The sequence below is a fragment of the Conger conger genome, chromosome 8, assembly GCF_963514075.1.
Source record: "Conger conger chromosome 8, fConCon1.1, whole genome shotgun sequence".
NCBI lineage: Eukaryota > Metazoa > Chordata > Actinopteri > Anguilliformes > Congridae > Conger > Conger conger.
The window spans coordinates 61949905-61971777 of record NC_083767.1 but is presented as its reverse complement, the minus strand read 5'-3'; the positions used below and the strand labels follow the sequence as shown (position 1 = coordinate 61971777).

Below are 21873 nucleotides of genomic sequence, written 5' to 3'. Positions count from 1 at the left end.
TGGACACCGCGCCTGGCCCATAAAAGGAGAAGAAAGAACAGGCCTGGGACCTGTCACACAGGACAGCACAGGACTGCCCTCCCCCGTTCCCACCCTCCTTCTTCAGCTGTTTTATTTTCAGCAGTCGTTTTTTTTTTCCTCATGCTAAATGTCCCAACCCTAAATACCTATTGTGGTCTGTACCAAAGTGCCCAGTTTTGGCAGTTGTTTTAAACCAGAAACAATGGCCGGTATTGTGGGTTAAGGTATATAGGTATGTAGGTATGAAGGCTAGTGAAGTGACAATCGACAAATAAGTATCTTTTATGGCGCCTCTTTTTTTTTTTTTAGCTATGCGTCAAACAATCATTCAATTAATCGCAGCAGTAATGTCAGTCATTATATGGCATGTAATTATGACAGCGGATTGTTCTAACAGTCACCACCAAAATATAACACTTTGAAATAATAAAAACACTATTAAATAAATAATAATAATAATCAAATTAATAAAAAAACTACAATTTCATGTCTGCGTTTGATTTAAAATGTAGCTAATGTAGATTTTTAGGATTCTTTTATCAGCAGCAAAACATCGACTCATTTAATCCGCGCACACAGTATTAAAACAACATTGGGTTCTTGCTTCGCTCTCGCACTGTTAAATGAGGAGCAAGACTTATACAATAGATTTTGTGTGTTTCCCTAAGGTTAGTTTAATTCGTTTATAATTTGTCAGGTGTAGACAGCAAGACGGCGCGGAGGTTACAGTATTACATGATTACAGTATGAAGACAAACTACCTTTATCTGATAAGCGGAGAGGAGGCGGCGCCCTTTACGTCTGCCCCGGTCGTGAGTGGTCAAACGATGCGGTCGCCCTGTTTTGTTATATGATTGGTTTGCCGACCTGTCATTAAAATGACGATAGGGTGCGTGGCGTGAGGTATTCGAACAGGAACAGGAAAAGCGGGTTGCATTGTTGCTAACAGAGAAGCGAGCGACGAGGTCAGAGATTGTTTTATGGAAACAAACTAATTCCCAAAGTTTTGTTTCGTACACATCGGTGCGTTTGATTTGCGGGTAATTTTGGTAGAGCACGCGTTCACGCACAGGGACAGTGGAAGAATAGCAACTGAATGTTTCGTTTGAAGCTTTTGGATCTCTGAACACTCATATGTCAACACTGAATTTTTTCATGCACAAGTGATACTGATACTAAATCGAAGGACAACAGTAAGCATCGAAAGCTGTTAACCTGGTGAGTATGTTTTATCTTCACCTGAACTTTAAAGCTAAGGCTAACCACTATTTTGGAATATTTCACACGCTACTATGGATTGCTCATGATATTCGCCGGGATGTTAGCTGGACTAACTGTATTTTTGGAAATGCTATAAAAACCCAAGACAAATGTCGCCGAGATAACAAGTTAAGTCGTTAACTCGTTGGAGGGATAATTTTAGAATAAACTAGACCTTTTCTCCTTTTAAAATCAAAGCGTTGTCGTTGGGTTTTCTTTAATGCCTGACCTGTTATGGTAATTTAGATTGTATGGGCTATGTCCCTGGACAAGATCCTCTGCTTGATCGTGAGTGCGTTCGTACACGCATTATATCGATTCACTGACATTGTGTGCAGGTAGTTGTTTAATCGCCGTTGGACGTTGATGTTCTGCGTTTATACATGCGTTTATACGTGCTGGTTTTCAGAAATACCGCTGGGAATAAATAGCTACATCACAGTAACGCTAGGCTGATTTGTCAATTGACTTTTGTTCGATTTTTATCACTCTTTAGGTCAAATATGTGTTTTTGTTCGATTTAGACTTTGTTTTTTTTTCAGTGGGAAATCATAATGGATCATAATGGCAAACAAAATATAGGCTTCAAAACTGTTCTTAAACATTAGGACAGTGTTGCAGATGGTAATAAAAAAATACATGTAGCATCTTAGTAGAAAGTTATTCATCTTCATCTTAAATTAATGGACAATTTATTTAAAAAATAAACATGGCAGTTTATATATTATGTATAAAATAAAACATTCGCAGAAATATTTTTGGACAAAACTATTGATCCTAAACGGACCTACATCACCTTTTCAGCCATTCCAGACGGCATTAGACATGTGCGCACGCAAGTCTTCGACAACGTCAGTGTTGTCATCATTGCACCGGAGACGACGACACAACGTTAACTGCAATGTTGTGACGGCATCCTATGTTAACTGAGATTAGAGTCATAATAACCCAGACAAAATGGTCACTACCTCTGGGCACAAATATGCAAATATATGAAGTATACATCAGAGCTCACAGACAACCAAATGTAGTAATATTTAAGGCTTTTACGGACCGAACCGACTATGGGCCAGTCGATTCTGAATAGTGGAAAATGTAATATGCCAGGTTCCGGCCAGGTGTGTACACTGGCTGCTAGTGCACAGAAAAGAGCTTACACTGCTCCAAATGAAGGGAATTAAACTTGATTCAAATTGGGTTTTTTTTATTCTACATGGACACACACAAGCCAAAGTTTGTGTAAACCTTATAATAATATTATAATTGCATATAAAATGTATGATTATATTTAAATTTATGAAGTTGAAAATAACTCTCCTCCAGCTAAATCCTGAATGATCGCTTGCACCATTTTTCTCCCTTGCTGCTACCCCGTATGGTTCCTGACTGTGGAGGGATTGAACAGAAGTTAGATTTTTGACCCTCGGTTGGAGTCATGAGAGCAAAAAAAAAAAAAGTTGCAATGCTGCTTTTATTTCTGCATAGACGTGCAGCAGATACAGGAATGGATTCTGCAAGACGCTGCGTTTCTCGGGTTTCCTGTCACGTAGTGCAGAACGGTAATTATTCCCTCATAGAATCCGCCATCTTGGCTCATCGGAGGCCGTCAGGTCGAGGCCTGTAAGTGCATTTTGTTTAAGCCGATGTCAGTCTGTCCTTGAAGCAGAATCAAGGCGGTTTCTCGCAGAGTTTGATGTTTAAGGCAGCCACCTCTCTTGGCAATTGAAGTTTCTTTTGGAAGTCAGTCCCCATCACAAGGGCCGTCACAGGCGCGTTGCCTCTCCCGAACATTGAAAGCGGATGCGAGTGGTTTTCTCTCCTGGCGTTCACCGCTGTCACTCGCTCGCCTGGGTTGGGCTTACTCCTCGTCTGCTCTGCCCTGTGACTCAACACAAGCTCCTGCTGTTGGCGAGACCCCCGTGTCTTTGTGTAACTGGTGGATATCCTGCGTTATGGAGCCCGCTCATTGTGCCATCTGACCCGCATTGTTGGGGAGACTCCACCTCGTTCCCCATTCACTCCCGTCTCCTTCCATCACGGGGGAATGGTCACTACACCCTCAAGCGGAGTGTTAACATCCAACGCGCCTTTTTTGTTTTGCCCGTGTTGTGTTGCCTTCAACACATTCTGTGTGTCGAAGTTACTACTGTTCTGTTGAATACAAATTATGTAGTACAAAGGGGGGGACTCTTTTGACAGAGGCTGTGCTGTTGTTAACGAGCTGGGGAAAAACAAAGATGTCGTAGATGAACAGAGCTTGCAGTACGGTCTCGACTGAACCAGGGGGAGGGAGTAAGGTTAACCGAGACCGTGTGGTCAGGGGTTCCATCTCCACCTATAACCCTGTCTGCCTTGCCCATGTGCGAATGGCGTGAGAAACCCAGGGCTGTCCATCGGGTGCTTCAGTGGTTACATAAGGCGTTTGGGTCATAGTTTCCATGGGCAACGGACACTGGCCTTTAAACCCCAGACCCTTTCAGGGAAGTCCTGATTATTAATGGTACGGATGAAGCAGGCATTCGGTACTCCCCTGCTACTTTCCTTCGTACCTTTGACTGAAGCTGAAGCTCAAAGGCCTCGAGGTCGAGGGCATCGTCTCGTCCAGGGAGCCGTTCAGCAGGTCATTTCCATATTTGTCCTGTCTATTTTTTTTTAATTGTATTTATTTATTTTGTTTTTTTTGTTTGCTTGGCAAGCAAGCTTATCCAGAGCGATGTATTCAGCTGGTGTTTTCCATATTGGGTAGGTGTGGCCCTGCACACCCTTTCTGAGATTGGTTCTGCAAAACAATCTGCCATTTTAGGTACTACTTAACAAACTGTAACCTGGCCATTTTAGGTACTACTTAACAAACTGTAACCTGGCCACCCTGTTTCAGGACAGCAGGTGGTTAGCATCTTGCAGTGCAGTGCTTCCAACTTGTGTTTTACGGGGTGTTCTTTGTATTTATAAATTCAACCAGATGAGACGCATGGTACGATGCTGAACGAATTGTGGCATTTTCTCCTGCTAAATGAGTCCAGTTTGTTCTCTTGCCACTGTCTGTTGAGGGTGGGGGGGGGGAATGGTTGGGGTTGAGGTTGAGGGGACTTGAGGCCTGGGCGCAAGGTGTTTGTCTTGGCATGGCTTGCCCCCCCCCCCCCCCCCCCCCCCCCCCCCCAGGGGCGTAGCTTCCTGCCCGAGAGCGGCCGGTAAAGGGCGGGAATCGTCATGTCAACGGGCCCCTTGTTTACCAGATGAAGTCACATTCAGTTAATGGGTCCTTTATGTGTGTTCCTGGTCAGAACATGCACCTGCCCATCTCCTTCCTCGCATCATCCACCAATCAGAACCTCCTAAAAAGAAATGGCCCAAAGTTCAGCAGGCGGGACCTTTCACAGACGGACTCTTCTCGAGATTTCTGCATACATTTTGTTGTTGGAAGATTGCCAGCTTATTCCATTGAGTCACAGCTTAGACCAGTAAATTAAAGGAAGCCTTTTATTTCTTGGCATGTTATTTTGGCAGAATATCTGGAGACATTGGTGTCGATGTAACATTTTCCAGAAGCATTAGAATTTTCTCAAATAGGTAGGCCCATGTATCAGTTCAGATCAGTCACTGATTGCATATAGAGAAACGTCACATTTTAATCGAGTAGGTTTTCTTCATCCCAAGGGAAGAATGCTTTTTTTGTTGTTGTTTTTGATCTGTACTCCAGCTGACAAGCAGTTGAAATAAAGCACTCACTATGGTCAAAGTGCTGACTTTCAGGTTTAATTTGAGGGTTTTTACATAGGAATTACAGCCCTTTTTTGTACATCGCCCCCACCCCCATTTTAATTGCAGTTCAGTTTAATCCACATGAGCTCATGTCAATCACTTGGCTCCGCCTCCCTCACCAGGCCTGACTGGCTGTCCTCCTAACAGTGCAGCACAAGGAGCCTGTCCAAGGGGCCTTATGTAATCATTTAGGATCTTCCAAATGACAAAAAAATGTACCTTAGCCACTAGGCTACAGGCTGCCCCAGTCATGTAGCATAGCCACTAGGCTACAGGCTGCCCCAGTCATGTACCTTAGCCACTAGGCTACAGGCTGCCCCAGTCATGTACCTTAGCCGCTAGGCTACAGGCTGCCCCAGTCATGTACCTTAGCCGCTAGGCTACAGGCTGCCCCAGTCATGGCCCTTAGCCACTAGGCTACAGGCTGTCCCAGTCATGTACCTTAGCCACTAGGCTACAGGCTGCCCCAGTCATGTAGCGTAGCCGCTAGGCTACAGGCTGCCCCAGTCATGGAGCTTAGCCGCTAGGCTACAGGCTGCCCCAGTCATGTACCTTAGCCGCTAGGCTACAGGCTGCCCCAGTCATGTAGCATAGCCGCTAGGCTACAGGCTGCCCCAGTCATGTACCTTAGCCGCTAGGCTACAGGCTGCCCCAGTCATGTAGTGTAGCCGCTAGGCTACAGGCTGCCCCAGTCATGTAGCGTAGCCGCTAGGCTACAGGCTGCCCCAGTCATGTACCTTAGCCGCTAGGATACAGGCTGCCCCAGTCATGTACCTTAGCCGCTAGGCTACAGGCTGCCCCAGTCATGTACCTTAGCCGCTAGGCTACAGGCTGCCCCAGTCATGGAGCTTAGCCACTAAGCTACAGGCTGCCCCAGTCATGTACCTTAGCCGCTAGGCTACAGGCTGCCCCTCACACAGAGGGAGGCAGCGGGTGTCGCAGGCGGACATGAGCCACATGCTAATATCTCTGGTCTCTCCCTGCCTCATCAGAGCCTGGCCCGGAGAACCGGTTCTGGTGAACGCGCGTGTTCGTTATCGTTTAATTTGCTTGGCAAATTCCCCTGGCCGTGGCGATGTGCCTTGTTCTCAGTTTGTGTTTTATCTCTTCTGAGTCAGATGGCACAATGCAGGCTTCAGCAGTGCCGTGCCCCGTCTGGGTTTAGACCAGTTCTGCTCTACTGCCGCCTGCACCACAGCTCCAGCCCAAAATATTTCTCTTTTTTTTCTTTTTATTTATTTACCCTTAAAGGACAGCGGCAGCCATTTTACGCCAGGACGCTCACCACACATCTGCCGAGGCGGAGAGGGGAAGGGTATTTGGCCAATGAAATCAGTGGATGATCAGGTGGCAGGTTGAGAGTTTCGCCAGGATACCGGGCAACTCTGTGTGCCCATCACTGTACAGGGGCATTGGAGTTTATTTGACCAGAGCGAAGATCGCCCCATTAGCACTAACCAAGCCCACACCGGCTTTGCTTCAGTTGTGGGGCAGGGGGCAGATGCAGGGGGCAGGGGGCAGGGGGCAGATGCAGGGGGCAGATGCAGTGGGCAGGGGACAGGGGGCAGATGCAGGAGGCAGGGGGCAGATGCAGTGGGCAGTAGGCAGGGTGCAGGGGGCACGGGCAGGGTGCATGGGGCAGGGGGCAGGGGGCAGGGAGCACGGGCAGGGTGCATGGTGGTATGGCTGCTGGCTGCTATGTAAGCACAGTGCCTTTATGACTGGGTGGCTTTATGGAGTCTGCTGGTGAGTGCTGGGTTTATGGAGTTTGTAAGTGTAACATCAGGATGGGTTTGTTTGTTTAGCTCATGCGGAGGTCAGTCTTGTTGGCATGTTCACAGACTGTTAGATAAAGGGGGTGCTTCTGCGCAGTTCTGCTGTCCCGTTCCTGTCGTCAGTCACTGCGACATGTCTAATATGTCAGTGTTTGCCGTATTTCTGTACTAATAATCTGGATTTTCTGACATTTGTAGAGTAATGTTCATGTTAGCTTTTCCTTCTACACTGTGAGCAGTGGGTCTCTGTGGGTGTTGCTCGGCTTCGGACTTTTCCCGCCCGGAATACGGGGCCGGAAGTGCGGCAGGAATATTGCCCTCTGAAGATAAGGTCGCGTGATTCCCCGGCGGTCGACAGAAACGCCACAAACCGCTTGTTGAGAATCGAGGGGGGAAAACTGCACGTTCTCCTCAGACTAAACAAAGCACTAATCCTCTGCCATTCCTGGAGTGAACGGCTTAGTCTGCGGTCTAAATGGGTCTATAACCCCCCCGCCCCGCCTGATGTAATACTCTGCTTTTACTCACTCATTTATAACGATGACTAATATTTCACTCGCTTGTGCTCCAGTTATGGACGGAAATGAAACCGAAAAGAGCACTTGCCTTACAGCAATGCCTTCTGCTCTAATGCTAAATATTGCAGAATTAAATACAATGAAGTCATTGGGGTGGGAAAGGGAATAAGAGTGTCTGTATGCACATGAAGTGTACACCCTTTGTAAAACTGTGTTTTTGTGCAATTTTATATAGCTCGTGAATATTGGTTAAACATTGGTCTCCAGTAGGAGCAGAACGTTGCATACTATTTCCTGAGCCCCACAGTGGGGGAAAAGAGCGCAGGTCAACTCCACCTGACCGATGAAACGTAGAAAAATGAGTTTGTAGGTTTGGTGCACTAAGTATGAATTTGTACAAGGTTTAGACATTGCCAATTGGATTTTGTTATATAGTTTTAATGGCCGACACGATAATGTTGAAAAATTGTGAGTTACAGTAAGTGAGAAATTCTCCGCGCCGGTGGTGCTCCTAATAAAGACAGATGTAATGTGGCTCAGTGTATGGAGGTGAATGATGGATTAAAGCGCCGTGTTTGTGTTGCAGTAAAGCGCCGTGTTTGTGCTGCAGTAAAGCGCCTTGTTTGTGCTGCAGTAAAGCGCCGTGTTTGTGCTGCAGTAAAGCGCCGTGTTTGTGCTGCAGTAAAGCGGCGTGTTTGTGCTGCAGTAAAGCGGCGTGTTTGTGCTGCAGTAAAGCGGCGTGTTTGTGCTGCAGTAAAGCGGCGTGTTTGTGCTGCAGTAAAGCGCCGTGTTTGTGCTGCAGTAAAGCGCCGTGTTTGTGCTGCAGTAAAGCGCCGTGTTTGTGCTGCAGTAAAGCGCTGTGTTTGTGCTGCAGTAAAGCGCCGTGTTTACTGCAGTAAAGCGGCGTGTTTGTGCTGCAGTAAAGCGGCGTGTTTGTGCTGCAGTAAAGCGGCGTGTTTGTGCTGCAGTAAAGCGGCGTGTTTGTGCTGCAGTAAAGCGGCGTGTTTGTGCTGCAGTAAAGCGGCGTGTTTGTGCTGCAGTAAAGCGCCGTGTTTGTGCTGCAGTAAAGCGCCGTGTTTCTCTGGGTCCCTCCAGGAGAGCATGGCCATGACGGGGGGGGCAGCACAGAGCCTCCCCATGAGCAACCACACGCGGGAGAGGGTGACGGTGGCCAAACTGACCCTGGAGAACTTCTACAGCACGCTCCTGACCCAGCACGAGGAGCGTGAGATGAGGTCGGTCCGTCCGTCTGTCCGTCTGTCTGTCTGTTTGGCTCAGTGAGGGCCACGAGCCCCATTCCTGAGACTGACTGATCCATCAGTCTTTGTCTGCAGTTATTGTGCTGCTGCATGTACACAACACAACGCCATACACAAAAATGCATACGTGTCCTCGCATACATATACAAACGTACATGCCTGTATGATGTGCACACTTGCATACAGTCCCCTCCAAAAGTATCGGAACGGCAAGGCCAATTCCTTTGTTATTGCAATACACTGAATACATTGGGGGTTGAGATAAAAAGATGAACACGAGACAAGAGTTCAGAATTTCAGCTTTTATTTCACATGGATGTGTCAAACTACTTAGAGCATGGCACCTTTGGTATCCGACCACCCAATTTCTAGCTGAGTAAAAGTATTGGAACAGAGAGTATTTAAGTAAATGACAGTAAATAACACTGAATATTTGGTAGCATATCCCCTGCCCTGTGGAGACGGTTTGTGATGTCACTGACTGATGTTTTGAGTTTTTTCTTCACAGCTCTGTCGTCAACTGCTGTTTGTTTGGTCGATCCCTTCTTTTCTAAGCTTCAAAATGACTCGCGTTTCCCCGAAAGACAGCTCTGTGGTCTTCCTGTTGGTTTATCTTTTCTAACACAGTCTTTACAGATGCAGTCTTCACAGACAAACCAAGGCTAAAACCAAGAGTAGACATTCAGAACTATTTATTGTTTAACCGATCAATCGAACTAACAGGACGCATCAGGGCAACAAGAAACCCCTGTCAGTCACGTGTTCCAATACTTTTGCTCACCTAAAAATTGGGTGGCCTGATACAAAAGTTAATTGTTTAACAAATCTAGATAATACTACCAGGAAATATTAGCTGAAATTCTGATCTGTCATCTCGTGGACATCTTTTGACCTCAATCTCAATTGAAACGGCGGAATTTACCTTGCTGTTTCAAAACCTTTGTAGTGGACTGTATACATGCACATGCAGATGGAGCTTGAAAACGTATGAACACACACATAAAACACACATAAAGGCACATTGCCGTGACTGTTGTTCTCTTTAACTTTACTCATCTTCAACCGTCTTCTGTGCCCATATTTCACAAGTTTTGTGAGTGAGGACTTATTTCTCTCCAGTTTAATCACACCCACAGAAACAAAAACAAAAACCTTGTCTTCCTTTTGACAATGATGGCTTTAACATGGACTGGAGACCTCTCATTGTCCAGAACTACTTTACCGTCTGTGCCTGTGGTGTGTGTGATGGCACACTGCCATCTTGTGGTGTTTTAGGTGCATTACACTCTGTTAAATTTTATATCAGAGATGAAACCTTTAGATAAACCTTCAGATAAACCTTTAGGCATCTGTGTAAACAGAGGGATAAAGCCTGCCTTTCTTAAGGAAGTTTTTTTAATAGAATATATCAATATTTCTTTACCACTGATATGTGTCGTGTCATGTGATATGTGTCGTGTCATGTGATATGTGTCGTGTCATGTGATATGTGTCGTGTCATGTGTCATGTGATATGTGCCATGTGTCATATGATATGTGTCATGTGATATATCTTTGCAGACAGAAGAAGCTGGAGAAGGTGATGGATGAGGAAGGTCTGCAGGATGAAGAGGTACAGCCTTATTTAAAGTCTCATAAATCAAGTCCCTGGATGAGATACTTACGCACACATTACATTACATTACATTACATTATTGGCATTTGGCAGACGCTCTTATCCAGAGCGACGTACAACAAAGTGCATACCCATAACCAGGGATAAGTTCGCTGAAAGACCCTAGAGGTAAGTACAATTTCAACTGCTACCTGTACAACAAAGATAAGGACAAGGGCCATTTTTTTTTTTTTTTTTTTTTTTTTTGAACAAACAAACAGAGCAAAAGTCACCAAAGTTAACTATCCAAACACTGCTTACCTAGCCAACTAAAATACTGATACACAAGTCACAGAGACAACAATTAAGGTTCACAGGGAGGTAGGGAGGGATGGGGAGAGGTGCTGTTTGAAGAGGTGTGTCTTCAGCTTGCGCTTGAAGGTGGGGAGGGATTCTATAGTTCTGACCTCAACGGGGAGTTCGTTCCACCACCGTGGAGCCAGAACAGACAGTAGTCGTGAGCGTGAGGTGGAGGTTCTGAGAGGGGGAGGTGCCAAGCGGCCTGTGGAGGCTGAACGAAGAGGTCTGGCAGGGGTGTAGGGTCTGATGATTTTTTGCAGATAAGCTGGGGAAGACCCTTTAACTGCTTGGAAGGCTAGCACCAATGTTTTGACACACAACATTTAGAGAAGATGTCGCCTACTGAACCATCTCGTCCAGTGTACTCAACTTACATACTCAGTAGTAGGCAAGTGAGCTGCTGTCACGGATACGGCCTGTACTCGGGACCACATTGCGTACTAAAATGTACACGCTAAACAGTGCGCACTGTTATATATATATTATATATATGCGACGGTATATATTTTGAGGACAGAAGTCTGTTTTAGACGCATCCAGTGTGTAAACACTGAGGCTTGTTCCCTGTAGAAGATAATGGATGATGTTTGTGCGTGTGCGTGTGTGCGTGTGTGCGTGTGTGCGTGTGTGCGTGTGCGCGTGTGTGTGTGCGGTGTGTGCGTGGAGCAGAAGGTCACGCGGAGGTCGCAACACGCTCGGAAGGAGACGGAGTTTCTGCGGCTGAAGAGGACGAGGCTGGGGCTGGACGACTTCGAGTCTCTGAAGGTCATCGGGAGGGGCGCGTTTGGAGAGGTGCGTTACCCCCAAACTGTGTGTGTGTGTGTGTGTGTGTGTGTGTGTGTGTGTGTGTGCATCAGCGTTACCCCCAAACTGTGTGTGTGTGTGTGTGTGTGTGTGTGTGTGTGTGTGTGAGCATTACTCCCAAACTGTGTGTGTGTGTGTGTCCCAGCATTACCCCAGTGCTGTACTCCAGTGGTCATATGGCTTCAGCTTTCAGTTAAAATGGCACACACTCCATATCCTCCCCCTCCAGAGATCAGTTTGGCCCCAAGTATGACTGCTGCTAGATCAGCATAAATGGTTGGCATTTATATAGCGCCTTTATCCAAAGCGCTGTACAATTGATGCTTCTCATTTCACCCATTGGGGCGACATGGCTCAGGCAGTAAGAGCAATCGTCTGGCAGTCGGAGGGTTGCCAGTTTGATCCCCCGCCCAGGCTGTGTCGAAGTGTCCCTGAGCAAGACACCTAACCCCCAAATGCTCCTGACGAGCTGGTTGGGGCCTTGCATGGCAGCCAATCGCCGTCGGTGTGTGAGAGTGTGTTTGAATGGGTGAATGGAGAAGCATCACTTATCCACACTCTCACACACTCTCACTCTCACTCGTACTCTCACTCTCACACTCTCAGTCTCTCCCTCAGACATGTATGAGTTAAAAGATCCTGTAAAATCCCAACCAGTCATTTTACGTACAGATCGCTGAAGTGGGATCCTGTGCACTTGCATGGCATGCGATGTGCTTTAAATGAAAGGTTGTTAAATAGGATATTGTCCTGTCACCCGCTTGCTGTGTCATCCTGGCTGTAGAAACATTTGTTGCCTTAACTGCGCACGCAGCGAGGCATTCTGCCATCCCCCCAGCAGACGGTGCTGTGACATTTTCTCTGTGGTGTCCCCAGGTGCGTCTGGTGCAGAAGAAGGACACCGGCCACATCTACGCCATGAAGATCCTCAGGAAAGCAGACATGCTGGAGAAAGAACAGGTCCGTTAGCCTGTCCTCAGTCAGGCCGGGTTCTGCTGTGGGTCTGGCAATCAATCAATCAATAAACAAATGAGTAAATGGGTAAATCCAGTGTGCTCCTTCTGTACCAATATTGAAGGATAATATTGAAATGGAATTTCTGTTGCACCTCTTCCTGGAGGGAACCCCAGAATTGAGTCATTCACCCCAGAATTTAGTCATTTAGTGGGTTTTTTCCATAATGTGTGCCAGAATGTTTGCTAGGGTTGAAGCTTTGAAGAATGTCTCGTTGCATCTTCTGTATTTTTATCATGTGCTTCACACTGCCAATCCCAAGGGCTTATATTTTATATTGACTGACTGTAATGTATATTCTATACTTAGTTCACGTTATTGTGAACTGTCCCTTTAACTGCAGAGTTTGCTACCAGCCTCTGTGTGCTTCAGTGTATCTCTGTCCCCTTTGTGACCTCACTTCCTCCCTCCCGCCCACTTCGTGACCTCACTTCCTCCCGCCCGCCCCCTTCGTAACCTCACTTCCTCCCGCCCGCCCCCTTCGTGACCTCACTTCCTCCCGCCCGCCCCCTTCGTGACCTCACTTCCTCCCGCCCGCCCCCTTCGTGACCTCACTTCCTCCCGCCCGCCCCCTTCGTGACCTCACTTCCTCCCGCCCGCCCCCTTTGTGACCTCACTTCCTCCCTCCCTCCCGGCTCGCCGCAGGTGGCCCATATCCGTGCGGAGCGGGACATCCTGGTGGAGGCGGACGGGGCCTGGGTGGTGAAGATGTTCTACAGCTTCCAGGACAAGAGGAACCTCTACCTCATCATGGAGTTCCTGCCCGGAGGTGCCGAGAGCTTGGGAATGTTGGAATGTTTGTAGAACCTGCCTGATACACTTCTTATGCCTTTTCCTTGCAGCTTTTCTTATGTTGCATGCACCACCTCTTTTGGGGGCGTTTTAAATGCGGCCTGTTTTAAACTGTAAGACGGTGTTCATGGGCTTATTTTAGGCCTACATTGAGGCCTAAAAGGTTTATGATACAGCTGAGGCCAGTTATGTGTGGGCCCCATGGTGCAGGTGAGAATAATCATGTGTGGGCCCCATGGTGCAGCTGAGAATAGTGATCGGTGGGCCCCATGGTGCAGCTGAGAATAGTGATCGGTGGGCCTTATGGTGCAGCTGAGAATAGTGATCGGTAGGCCCCATGGTGCAGCTGAGAATAGTGATCGGTGGGCCTCATGGTGCAGCTGAGAATAGTGATGGGTGAGGCCCATGGTGCAGGTGTGGGCCCTGTGGTGCAGGTGAGAGCCCTGTGGTGCAGGTGAGAGCAGTGATGTACCTGACACTAACCTGGGCCACTGCACAGGTGACATGATGACCCTGCTGATGAAGAAGGACACTCTGTCGGAAGAGGCCACGCAGTTCTACATCGCTGAAACGGTGCTCGCCATCGACTCCATCCACCAGCTCGGCTTCATCCACAGGGACATTAAACCAGACAACCTGCTGCTGGACTCCAGGGTGGGACACCTGTACGCACACACACTCACACTCACACGCTCACTCACACACACAATCTCACTCACTCACTCACTCACACACTCACTCACTCACTCTCACTCGCACTCACTCACTCACTCACTCTCACACACACTCACACGCTCACTCACTCACTCACACGCACACTCACTCTCTCACACACACACACACACACACACACACACACTCACACTCACACACACACTCATTCACACTCACACACACACTCACTCACACACACTCATTCACACACTCATTCACACACTCACACACTCACTCACACACTGTCTGGCTGTGTCTCTGTGTTTATAGTTCTTAGTCTGAGTGTTGTGTTTTAGCGCTGTGTTGATGGTTGTGTTGTTTTAGCGCTGTGTTGATGGTTGTGTTGTTTTAGCGCTGTGTTGATGGTTGTGTTGTGTTAGCGCTGTGTTGATGGTTGTGTTGTGTTGGTGACCAGGGTCATGTAAAGCTGTCGGACTTTGGCCTGTGTACTGGACTGAAGAAAGCTCATCGGACCGAGTTCTACAGGAACCTCACGCACAACCCTCCCAGTGACTTCTGTAAGTTAGCCAAGGAACTACAAACGTGCCCGCACACACCAGACACACTGGTCATGGGTCCTAAAAAAAAAAAAAAAAAAAAGTCTATTAATGTCTGAGGCACTTGCAGTAACATTGCATTCTGATGAGAAAATGACGGCTTAAATTTCTTTTTCCGGAATATTCTCCATGCAGCCTTCCAGAACATGAACTCCAAGCGGAAAGCAGAGACATGGAAGAAGAACCGGAGGCAGCTGGTGAGTAGTGTTCCACTGTGGGAACTGCACTCTGTTTCTCTCCTAGCCCAACTCCACTGTGGGAACTGCACTCTGTTTCTCTCCTAGCCCAACTCCACTGTGGGAACTGCACTCTGTTTCTCTCCTAGCCCAACTCCACCTTGGGAACTGCACTCTGTTTCTCTCCTAGCCCAACTCCACCTTGGGAACTGCACTCTGTTTCTCTCCTAGCCCAACTCCACCTTGGGAACTGCACTCTGTTTCTCTCCTAGCCCAACTCCACCTTGGGAACTGCACTCTGTTTCTCTCCTAGCCCAACTCCACCTTGGGAACTGCACTCTGTTTCTCTCCTAGCCCAACTCCACCTTGGGAACTGCACTCTGTTTCTCTCCTAGCCCAACTCCACTGTGGGAACTGCACTCTGTTTCTCTCCTAGCCCAACTCCACCTTGGGAACTGCACTCTGTTTCTCTCCTAGCCCAACTCCACCTTGGGAACTGCACTCTGTTTCTCTCCTAGCCCAACTCCACTGTGGGAACTGCACTCTGTTTCTCTCCTAGCCCAACTCCACCTTGGGAACTGCACTCTGTTTCTCTCCTAGCCCAACTCCACCTTGGGAACTGCACTCTGTTTCTCTCCTAGCCCAACTCCACTGTGGGAACTGCACTCTGTTTCTCTCCTAGCCCAACTCCACCTTGGGAACTGCACTCTGTTTCTCTCCTAGCCCAACTCCACCTTGGGAACTGCACTCTGTTTCTCTCCTAGCCCAACTCCACTGTGGGAACTGCACTCTGTTTCTCTCCTAGCCAAACTTATCCAATTCAAGGCCCTAGTGTTGGCATTTCAGGCTGCTAAGGGGACTGCCCCACCTTACATACAATCCTTAATCACTCCCTACTCCCCAGCTAGACCACTCCGGTCTGCCAGCTTTGGTCACTTATGGTTCCCTCTCTTCGAGCACCTGGAGGTCGAGCTGCACATTCACGCATGTTTTCTGTTCTGGTTCCTCAGTGGTGGAATGACTTGCCTACCACTGTCAGGACAGCAGAATCCCTCCCATTTCGACGCAGACTAAAAACACACCTTTTCAAACTGTACCTTAGCCCTACCTCCTGATTTCCCCCGCCCCCCTTTCTGATATCCCGATCCCTCTTGTCTAACCCCCCCACAAAAAAAATGGAAAAATAAAATTTCCAATGATGACTATATGTTTAGAACAACACTTCATGTGTATTTTCCTAGTTCTGGATGTGATGCTTTGACTTATGGTAGAACCTATGCACTTGTAAGTCGCTTTGGATTAAAAGCATCTGCCAAATGACAAAAATGTAAATGTAACTTCACTGTGGGAACTACGCTGTTTCTGTCCTAGGCATACTCCACTGTGGGAACTCCAGATTACATCGCCCCTGAGGTGTTCATGCAGACAGGCTACAACAAGCTCTGTGATTGGTGGTCCCTGGGTGTCATCATGTATGAAATGCTCATAGGTACGTACACATTGCCTACCGCATGAACCCCGATTTGTTTTTAAAGACATACAGAGATGTGTACATACAGAAACGTTTGGCTGGTAATCACATGGCTGATGGATGTTGTGGATTTTATACGTACAGAGATGATTTATCGGTAATGAGATGGCTGATGGATGTTGCGGATTTTATATGGACAGAGATAATTTTTTGGTAATTAGATGGCTGGTGAATTTTGTGGATTCTATATGCACTGAGACGATTTTATTGGTAATGAAATGGCTGTTAAATGTTGTGGATTCTATTTGTACAGAGAGAACCCTATACGTACAGGGATAGTTTATTGGTAATGAGATGGCTCATAAATGTTACATTAAATTACATTATTGGCATTTGGCAGACGCTCTTATCCAGAGCAACGTACAGTTGATTAGATTAAGCAGGAGACAATGCTCCCTGGGTTAAGGGCCTTGCTCAAGGGCCCAACGGCTGTGCGGCTGGTAATGAGATGGCTGGTAAATGTTGTGGATTGTGTTTGTACAGAGATGATGTATTGGTAATGAGATGGCTGATGGATGTTGTGGATTGTGTTCGTACAGAGATGATGTATTGGTAATGAGATGGCTGGTAAATGTTGTGGATTCTGTTTGTACAGAGATGATGTATTGGTAATGAGATGGCTGATGGATGTTGTGGATTCTGCTCGTACAGAGATGATGTATTGGTAACGAGATGGCTGATGGATGTTGTGGATTCTGCTCGTACAGAGATGATGTATTGGTAATGTGATGGCTGGTAAATGTTGTGGATTGTGTTTGTACTGAGATGATGTATTGGTAATGAGATGGCTGATGGATGTTGTGGATTGTGTTCGTACAGAGATGATGTATTGGTAATGAGATGGCTGATGGATGTTGTGGATTGTGTTCGTACAGAGATGATGTATTGGTAATGAGATGGCTGGTAAATGTTGTGGATTCTGTTTGTACAGAGATGATGTATTGGTAATGAGATGGCTGATGGATGTTGTGGATTCTGCTCGTACAGAGATGATGTATTGGTAACGAGATGGCTGATGGATGTTGTGGATTCTGCTCGTACAGAGATGATGTATTGGTAATGTGATGGCTGGTAAATGTTGTGGATTGTGTTTGTACAGAGATGATGTATTGGTAATGAGATGGCTGATGGATGTTGTGGATTGTGTTCGTACAGAGATGATGTATTGGTAATGAGATGGCTGATGGATGTTGTGGATTGTGTTAGTACAGAGATGATGTATTGGTAATGAGACGGCTGATGGATGTTGTGGATTGTGTTCGTACAGAGATGATGTATTGGTAATGAGATGGCTGATGGATGTTGTGGATTGTGTTTGTACAGAGATGATGTATTGGTAATGAGACGGCTGATGGATGTTGTGGATTGTGTTCGTACAGAGATGATGTATTGGTAATGAGATGGCTGATGGATGTTGTGGATTGTGTTTGTACAGAGATGATGTATTGGTAATGAGACGGCTGATGGATGTTGTGGATTCTGTTTGTACAGAGATGATGTATTGGTAATGAGATGGCTGGTAAATGCTGTGGATTGTGTTCGTACAGAGATGATGTATTGGTAATGAGATGGCTGGTAAATGTTGTGGATTGTGTTCGTACAGAGATGATGTATTGGTAATGAGATGGCTTATGGATGTTGTGGATTGTGTTCGTACAGAGATGATGTATTGGTAATGAGATGGCTGGTAAATGTTGTGGATTGTGTTCGTACAGAGATGATGTATTGGTAATGAGATGGCTGATGGATGTTGTGGATTGTGTTCGTACAGAGATGATGTATTGGTAATGAGATGGCTGGTAAATGTTGTGGATTGTGTTCGTACAGAGATGATGTATTGGTAATGAGATGGCTGATGGATGTTGTGGATTGTGATCGTACAGAGATGATGTATTGGTAATGAGATGGCTGATGGATGTTGTGGATTGTGATCGTACAGAGATGATGTATTGGTATTGAGATGGCCGTCTGGGTCTGTTGTCCAGGTTACCCCCCGTTCTGCTCCGAGACGCCCCAGGAGACCTACAGGAAGGTGATGAACTGGAAAGAGACGCTGGTCTTCCCGCCTGAGGTGCCCATCTCGGAGAAGGCAAAGGAGCTGATTTTGAGGCGAGTGGAGCATTATGGGAAGCCACGGTTCAGCGTTCTGGGGTTCTTACCTCCTGGCCACAACCAGAGAACTGGGGTGGGATTGGCAGAGCATCATGGGTAGAGCATCAGTGGGGTGTAACTGACCGTAGCGTTTCCCACGAAGGGAGGGTTGCCGTTGGCAGGATTGTTCCCGTCTCATTATGTGCCAGGGACTCCTGATTGGCTGGCCACCTGCAGCAGCTGCCTCTGATTTGCTGTCTGAAGACTCACTGTAGGGCCGGCATTAGTAGTTCCTAACCACACGGCTAGCCAATGTGAATACGGACATCAGCCACAGTGTAGACTCATTCGAAAATGTAAAATCGTGCTGCTCTTTGCTTGGGTGTTTCCACTTGGGCAGTACCAAAGCAAAAAGCACCAGTGATGTGTGACATACTGCTAATAGTGCCTCCTTCCTAAAATCATTCACGAGGAAGTAGCATTTCTTTTCACATGAATCACCGTCATTACGCACCAATGATAAAACGGAGCCATACCCACTCCTTGGCATTGTTAAAAAACACTATGTGGTTCATCAGCAACTGTGGTATGTTGATGAATCAAAAAATATGTAAATGGTTTACGTCAAAATGTGATGAATAGCTTTGCAGAGAGCAGAAATGGATCTGGAACATGGGTTCTCAGTGCCACCAGAGAATAGCAGTACGTTTCAGTTCCTCTTCCTCCTCCTCCTCCTCTTCCGTGGGGAATTCTGACCTGCCCCTCCTCCCATCTGCAGGTACTGCAACGACGCGGAAAACCGGATCGGAGCTGTGAGTGTGGAGGAGATAAAGAGCCATCCCTTCTTTGAGCCAGTGGACTGGGAGCACATCCGGTATGGAGAACGGAAAACTGAAAAGAGTGGCTATGGCCCAGAGTGCTTCCTGTCTGACAGGAACCTTTTCTTCTTCTTCTTTGGTTCTGGCAGGGAGAGACCAGCTGCCATCTCAATTGAAATTAAAAGTATCGACGACACCTCAAACTTTGATGACTTCCCTGAGTCTGACATCTTACAGCCAGGTGAGTCCTCTAGAACTGGTCAGATACGGTCCCATGCAAGAATCAGTTCTGCACAGCCGTGAACATCAAGTCCAGTTCACATGGTAAATAGCATATGGCATGTCATGCGCCCTGTTTGTTTCCATTTCCCGACGTTGTTGGTCAATTCTGACCCTTCCGTACTATGCACGGACCAACGTGCCTCTTCCCATAGACGTATTTCTGTGTGAAACTAATTCTAGCTTTTTAACTCTGTGCTGTTGTCCAGTTCACTCCGTAATCCTGCTTTGTGGGTTGCGCTCGGTGCAGTCATCAGCAAACTGAGTAATCCTGCTTTGTGATACGGGCCTACTGCCTAGTCTGCCTAAAAGGCGGATAATAATAATCATACTGACGGTGTCCCTCTTGTTCTAGTGACCAACGTCACGGAACCGGACTACAAATCCAAGGACTGGGTGTTCCTGAACTACACGTACAAGAGGTTCGAGGGCCTGACGCAGCGGGGCACCATCCCCTCGTACATGAAGGCCTGAGCGAGCTTGGCGGGACAGGCCGCCGCGTCGGACTAACGCCGCCGGGCATCATGGGACAGGACAGGACTGGACAGGACAGGACAGGGGCTTGGGCCGGAGCTTCAGTGGGAGTGAGGGCGCAGCGGGGAGGGAGGGAGGGGGGGGGGGGGCAGATTCGGCAGCGGGGGGTGGAGCTGCGGCGGATGACGTGACTTCAGCACCCGCCCCACTCACACCCATCCTCACACCGCGTACGTCTGTCTTTAGGTACCGGGGGGGGGGGCGAAGGGGAGGGGGGGGGGGGGGGGCCTGGCTGTCGTGTGTCTGTGCTTCACTCCCACGCCGGCCCACTGAGGTCCGGAGTCTTAGACACTGAATTCGCTAAAAGGCCACGTATGCCGTATGTGGAGCCTTGTATTTGTTTTCTGAGTTGTTTTTTAGTTTTTACGAATTAGAGAATTTTATTTGAGCATCCGTTAAAGCGGGGAGGACAATCCAGTCGCAAGTTCAGATCAGGGGGAGATCAGACCAGACGGGAACCTTCCGGAAGGGATGGCACCCTAGCGCCCCTGACCCGGTCCAGATTTCACAGCACCACAGTGCGAACTGTCTTCTGAGTAACAGATTTAAGCAAGTATGACACTTCGTTTCTAGCACAGTATTTATTCGTCATTTCAGTCGCTCATTTCAATTTGTTCAATGTGGGAAATGAGGCAATGTATGACTTGCTTAATTTTGTTGCTTCAAGTTTAGGAAAAAAAGAAAAGCGTTGCAGATTAAGTCCGGGCATGTCATCTTTTTCAGTATAAAGTACAGACAGGCTGAACCCAAGGAGTAATCTCACTTGTATACTGTATGTGCATGTAAGATATTTTGGAAGGTTCACGTTAATCGGCTAGCTATTACAGTACTTAATCTAGTAGGCTCCTTACCCAAACACTGTCATGCAAGAAATATGCAAGTAACATTCTCAATATTCATTTTTGTAACTTAAGTGATTGGTAGAAGAGCCTGGTTGTTTGTTCATAGTTCTGTAATTTAATAGTTGATGCTTTCTCCCTCTGCTACATTTATGCCCATTAACCATTAGAGAGGGACAGTGCCAGGTGCTACAGCACAACATATTTATATAACATATTTATATGGCAAACTATCATAATCAAAAGGACTGAAGAATATCTGTCAATGGATCCCGTGTTATGAAGGGAATTGGACTAAAATAAATATTTATTTAGATCTTTACATTGGCACAGGCTTTTGTGCTTGAATATATTGAGAAGAAAGCTTCTGTATGCAATATAATACTCTAAGTCTGGAGAATTCATCATAGAAATGCGGAATAGGTGAAGTACATAAAACCATTTTCCAGCGACACCTTTGATTAGCTTGTTACCCTTGAAGTGTCGTAGCTGAAAAGTACGCTCTCCTCCTGGCTTGCATTGCATCACTAGACCTAAATGTGTTTTCTGAAAGCAGGGTTGGGTTGATTTTTGTTCTTGAGACTTGGTTGATCAGGGTATATCGGGGGTGTTGTTTAACTGTAGGTACCTCTCGTGTTTAAAGTTGAGATTTTAACTTCATTTCCCATGAGTCTGCATGCCCCTCGCGGAGGTCAACTGCCTGTAAACGGTGTCCTGCCATCCCAGGGATTCACTCTCCCCGAAAACTGTAGCAAATGAAGTTTATTTTTATTTGTATTTTATTTCTGTAGAATTATGGTGTTGGTAAAGGAAGGAATTGAAGTAATATATAGGCTGGGTGGATTATGTTTCTATCTGCAAATGTATGATAGAAATAAATGCGACCCCCACCCCCCCACCCCCAAAAAAAATAAAATCTGTAAAGCATCAAAGTTAGAATGTTTTTGCAGCCATATACATGGGTTTTTCCACCAATTGGTTTCATCTTCCATGGGTAACGACTGTTTCCTATCAAAGCCTGATTCAGTGGAGTTGGTATATAAGCTATGAAACTACATGGCTAAGGGCATCTTCAAAACATAATAACTGTTCTCATGTTCAGCTAGACACATAAATGATTGCAGGTTCCACACCAAAAAAAATTCTAAACATTTTTTTAAATGCGCTTTTCATCC

General features: G+C 46.8%; 1 protein-coding gene across 1 annotated transcript; it reads left to right on the top strand.

The window, feature by feature from the left end:
• The first annotated feature begins 919 nt into the window (after nt 1-919).
• On the top strand, nt 920-19924 carry LOC133135242 (serine/threonine-protein kinase 38-like). Its single transcript, XM_061252112.1, has 14 exons — nt 920-1239; nt 8432-8571; nt 10156-10207; nt 11219-11341; nt 12230-12313; nt 13013-13136; nt 13659-13813; nt 14289-14391; nt 14566-14627; nt 15978-16095; nt 18123-18246; nt 19007-19102; nt 19196-19287; nt 19681-19924. The coding sequence occupies exons 2-14, from the start codon at nt 8438-8440 to the stop codon at nt 19797-19799; spliced, it is 1386 nt and encodes a 461-aa protein (XP_061108096.1). The 5' UTR covers nt 920-1239; nt 8432-8437; the 3' UTR covers nt 19800-19924.
• Nucleotides 19925-21873: the final 1949 nt, after the last annotated feature.

Excerpts from the sequence above, each read along its gene's own strand:
- LOC133135242 (XM_061252112.1), top strand. The coding sequence starts at position 8,438 with ATGGCCATGACGGGGGGGGCAGCACAGAGCCTCCCCATGAGCAACCAC. Across the intron at positions 11,342-12,229 it reads GGAGGGGCGCGTTTGGAGAG|GTGCGTCTGGTGCAGAAGAA; the intron begins GTGCGTTACCCC and ends TGGTGTCCCCAG. Across the intron at positions 14,392-14,565 it reads CAACCCTCCCAGTGACTTCT|CCTTCCAGAACATGAACTCC; the intron begins GTAAGTTAGCCA and ends TTCTCCATGCAG.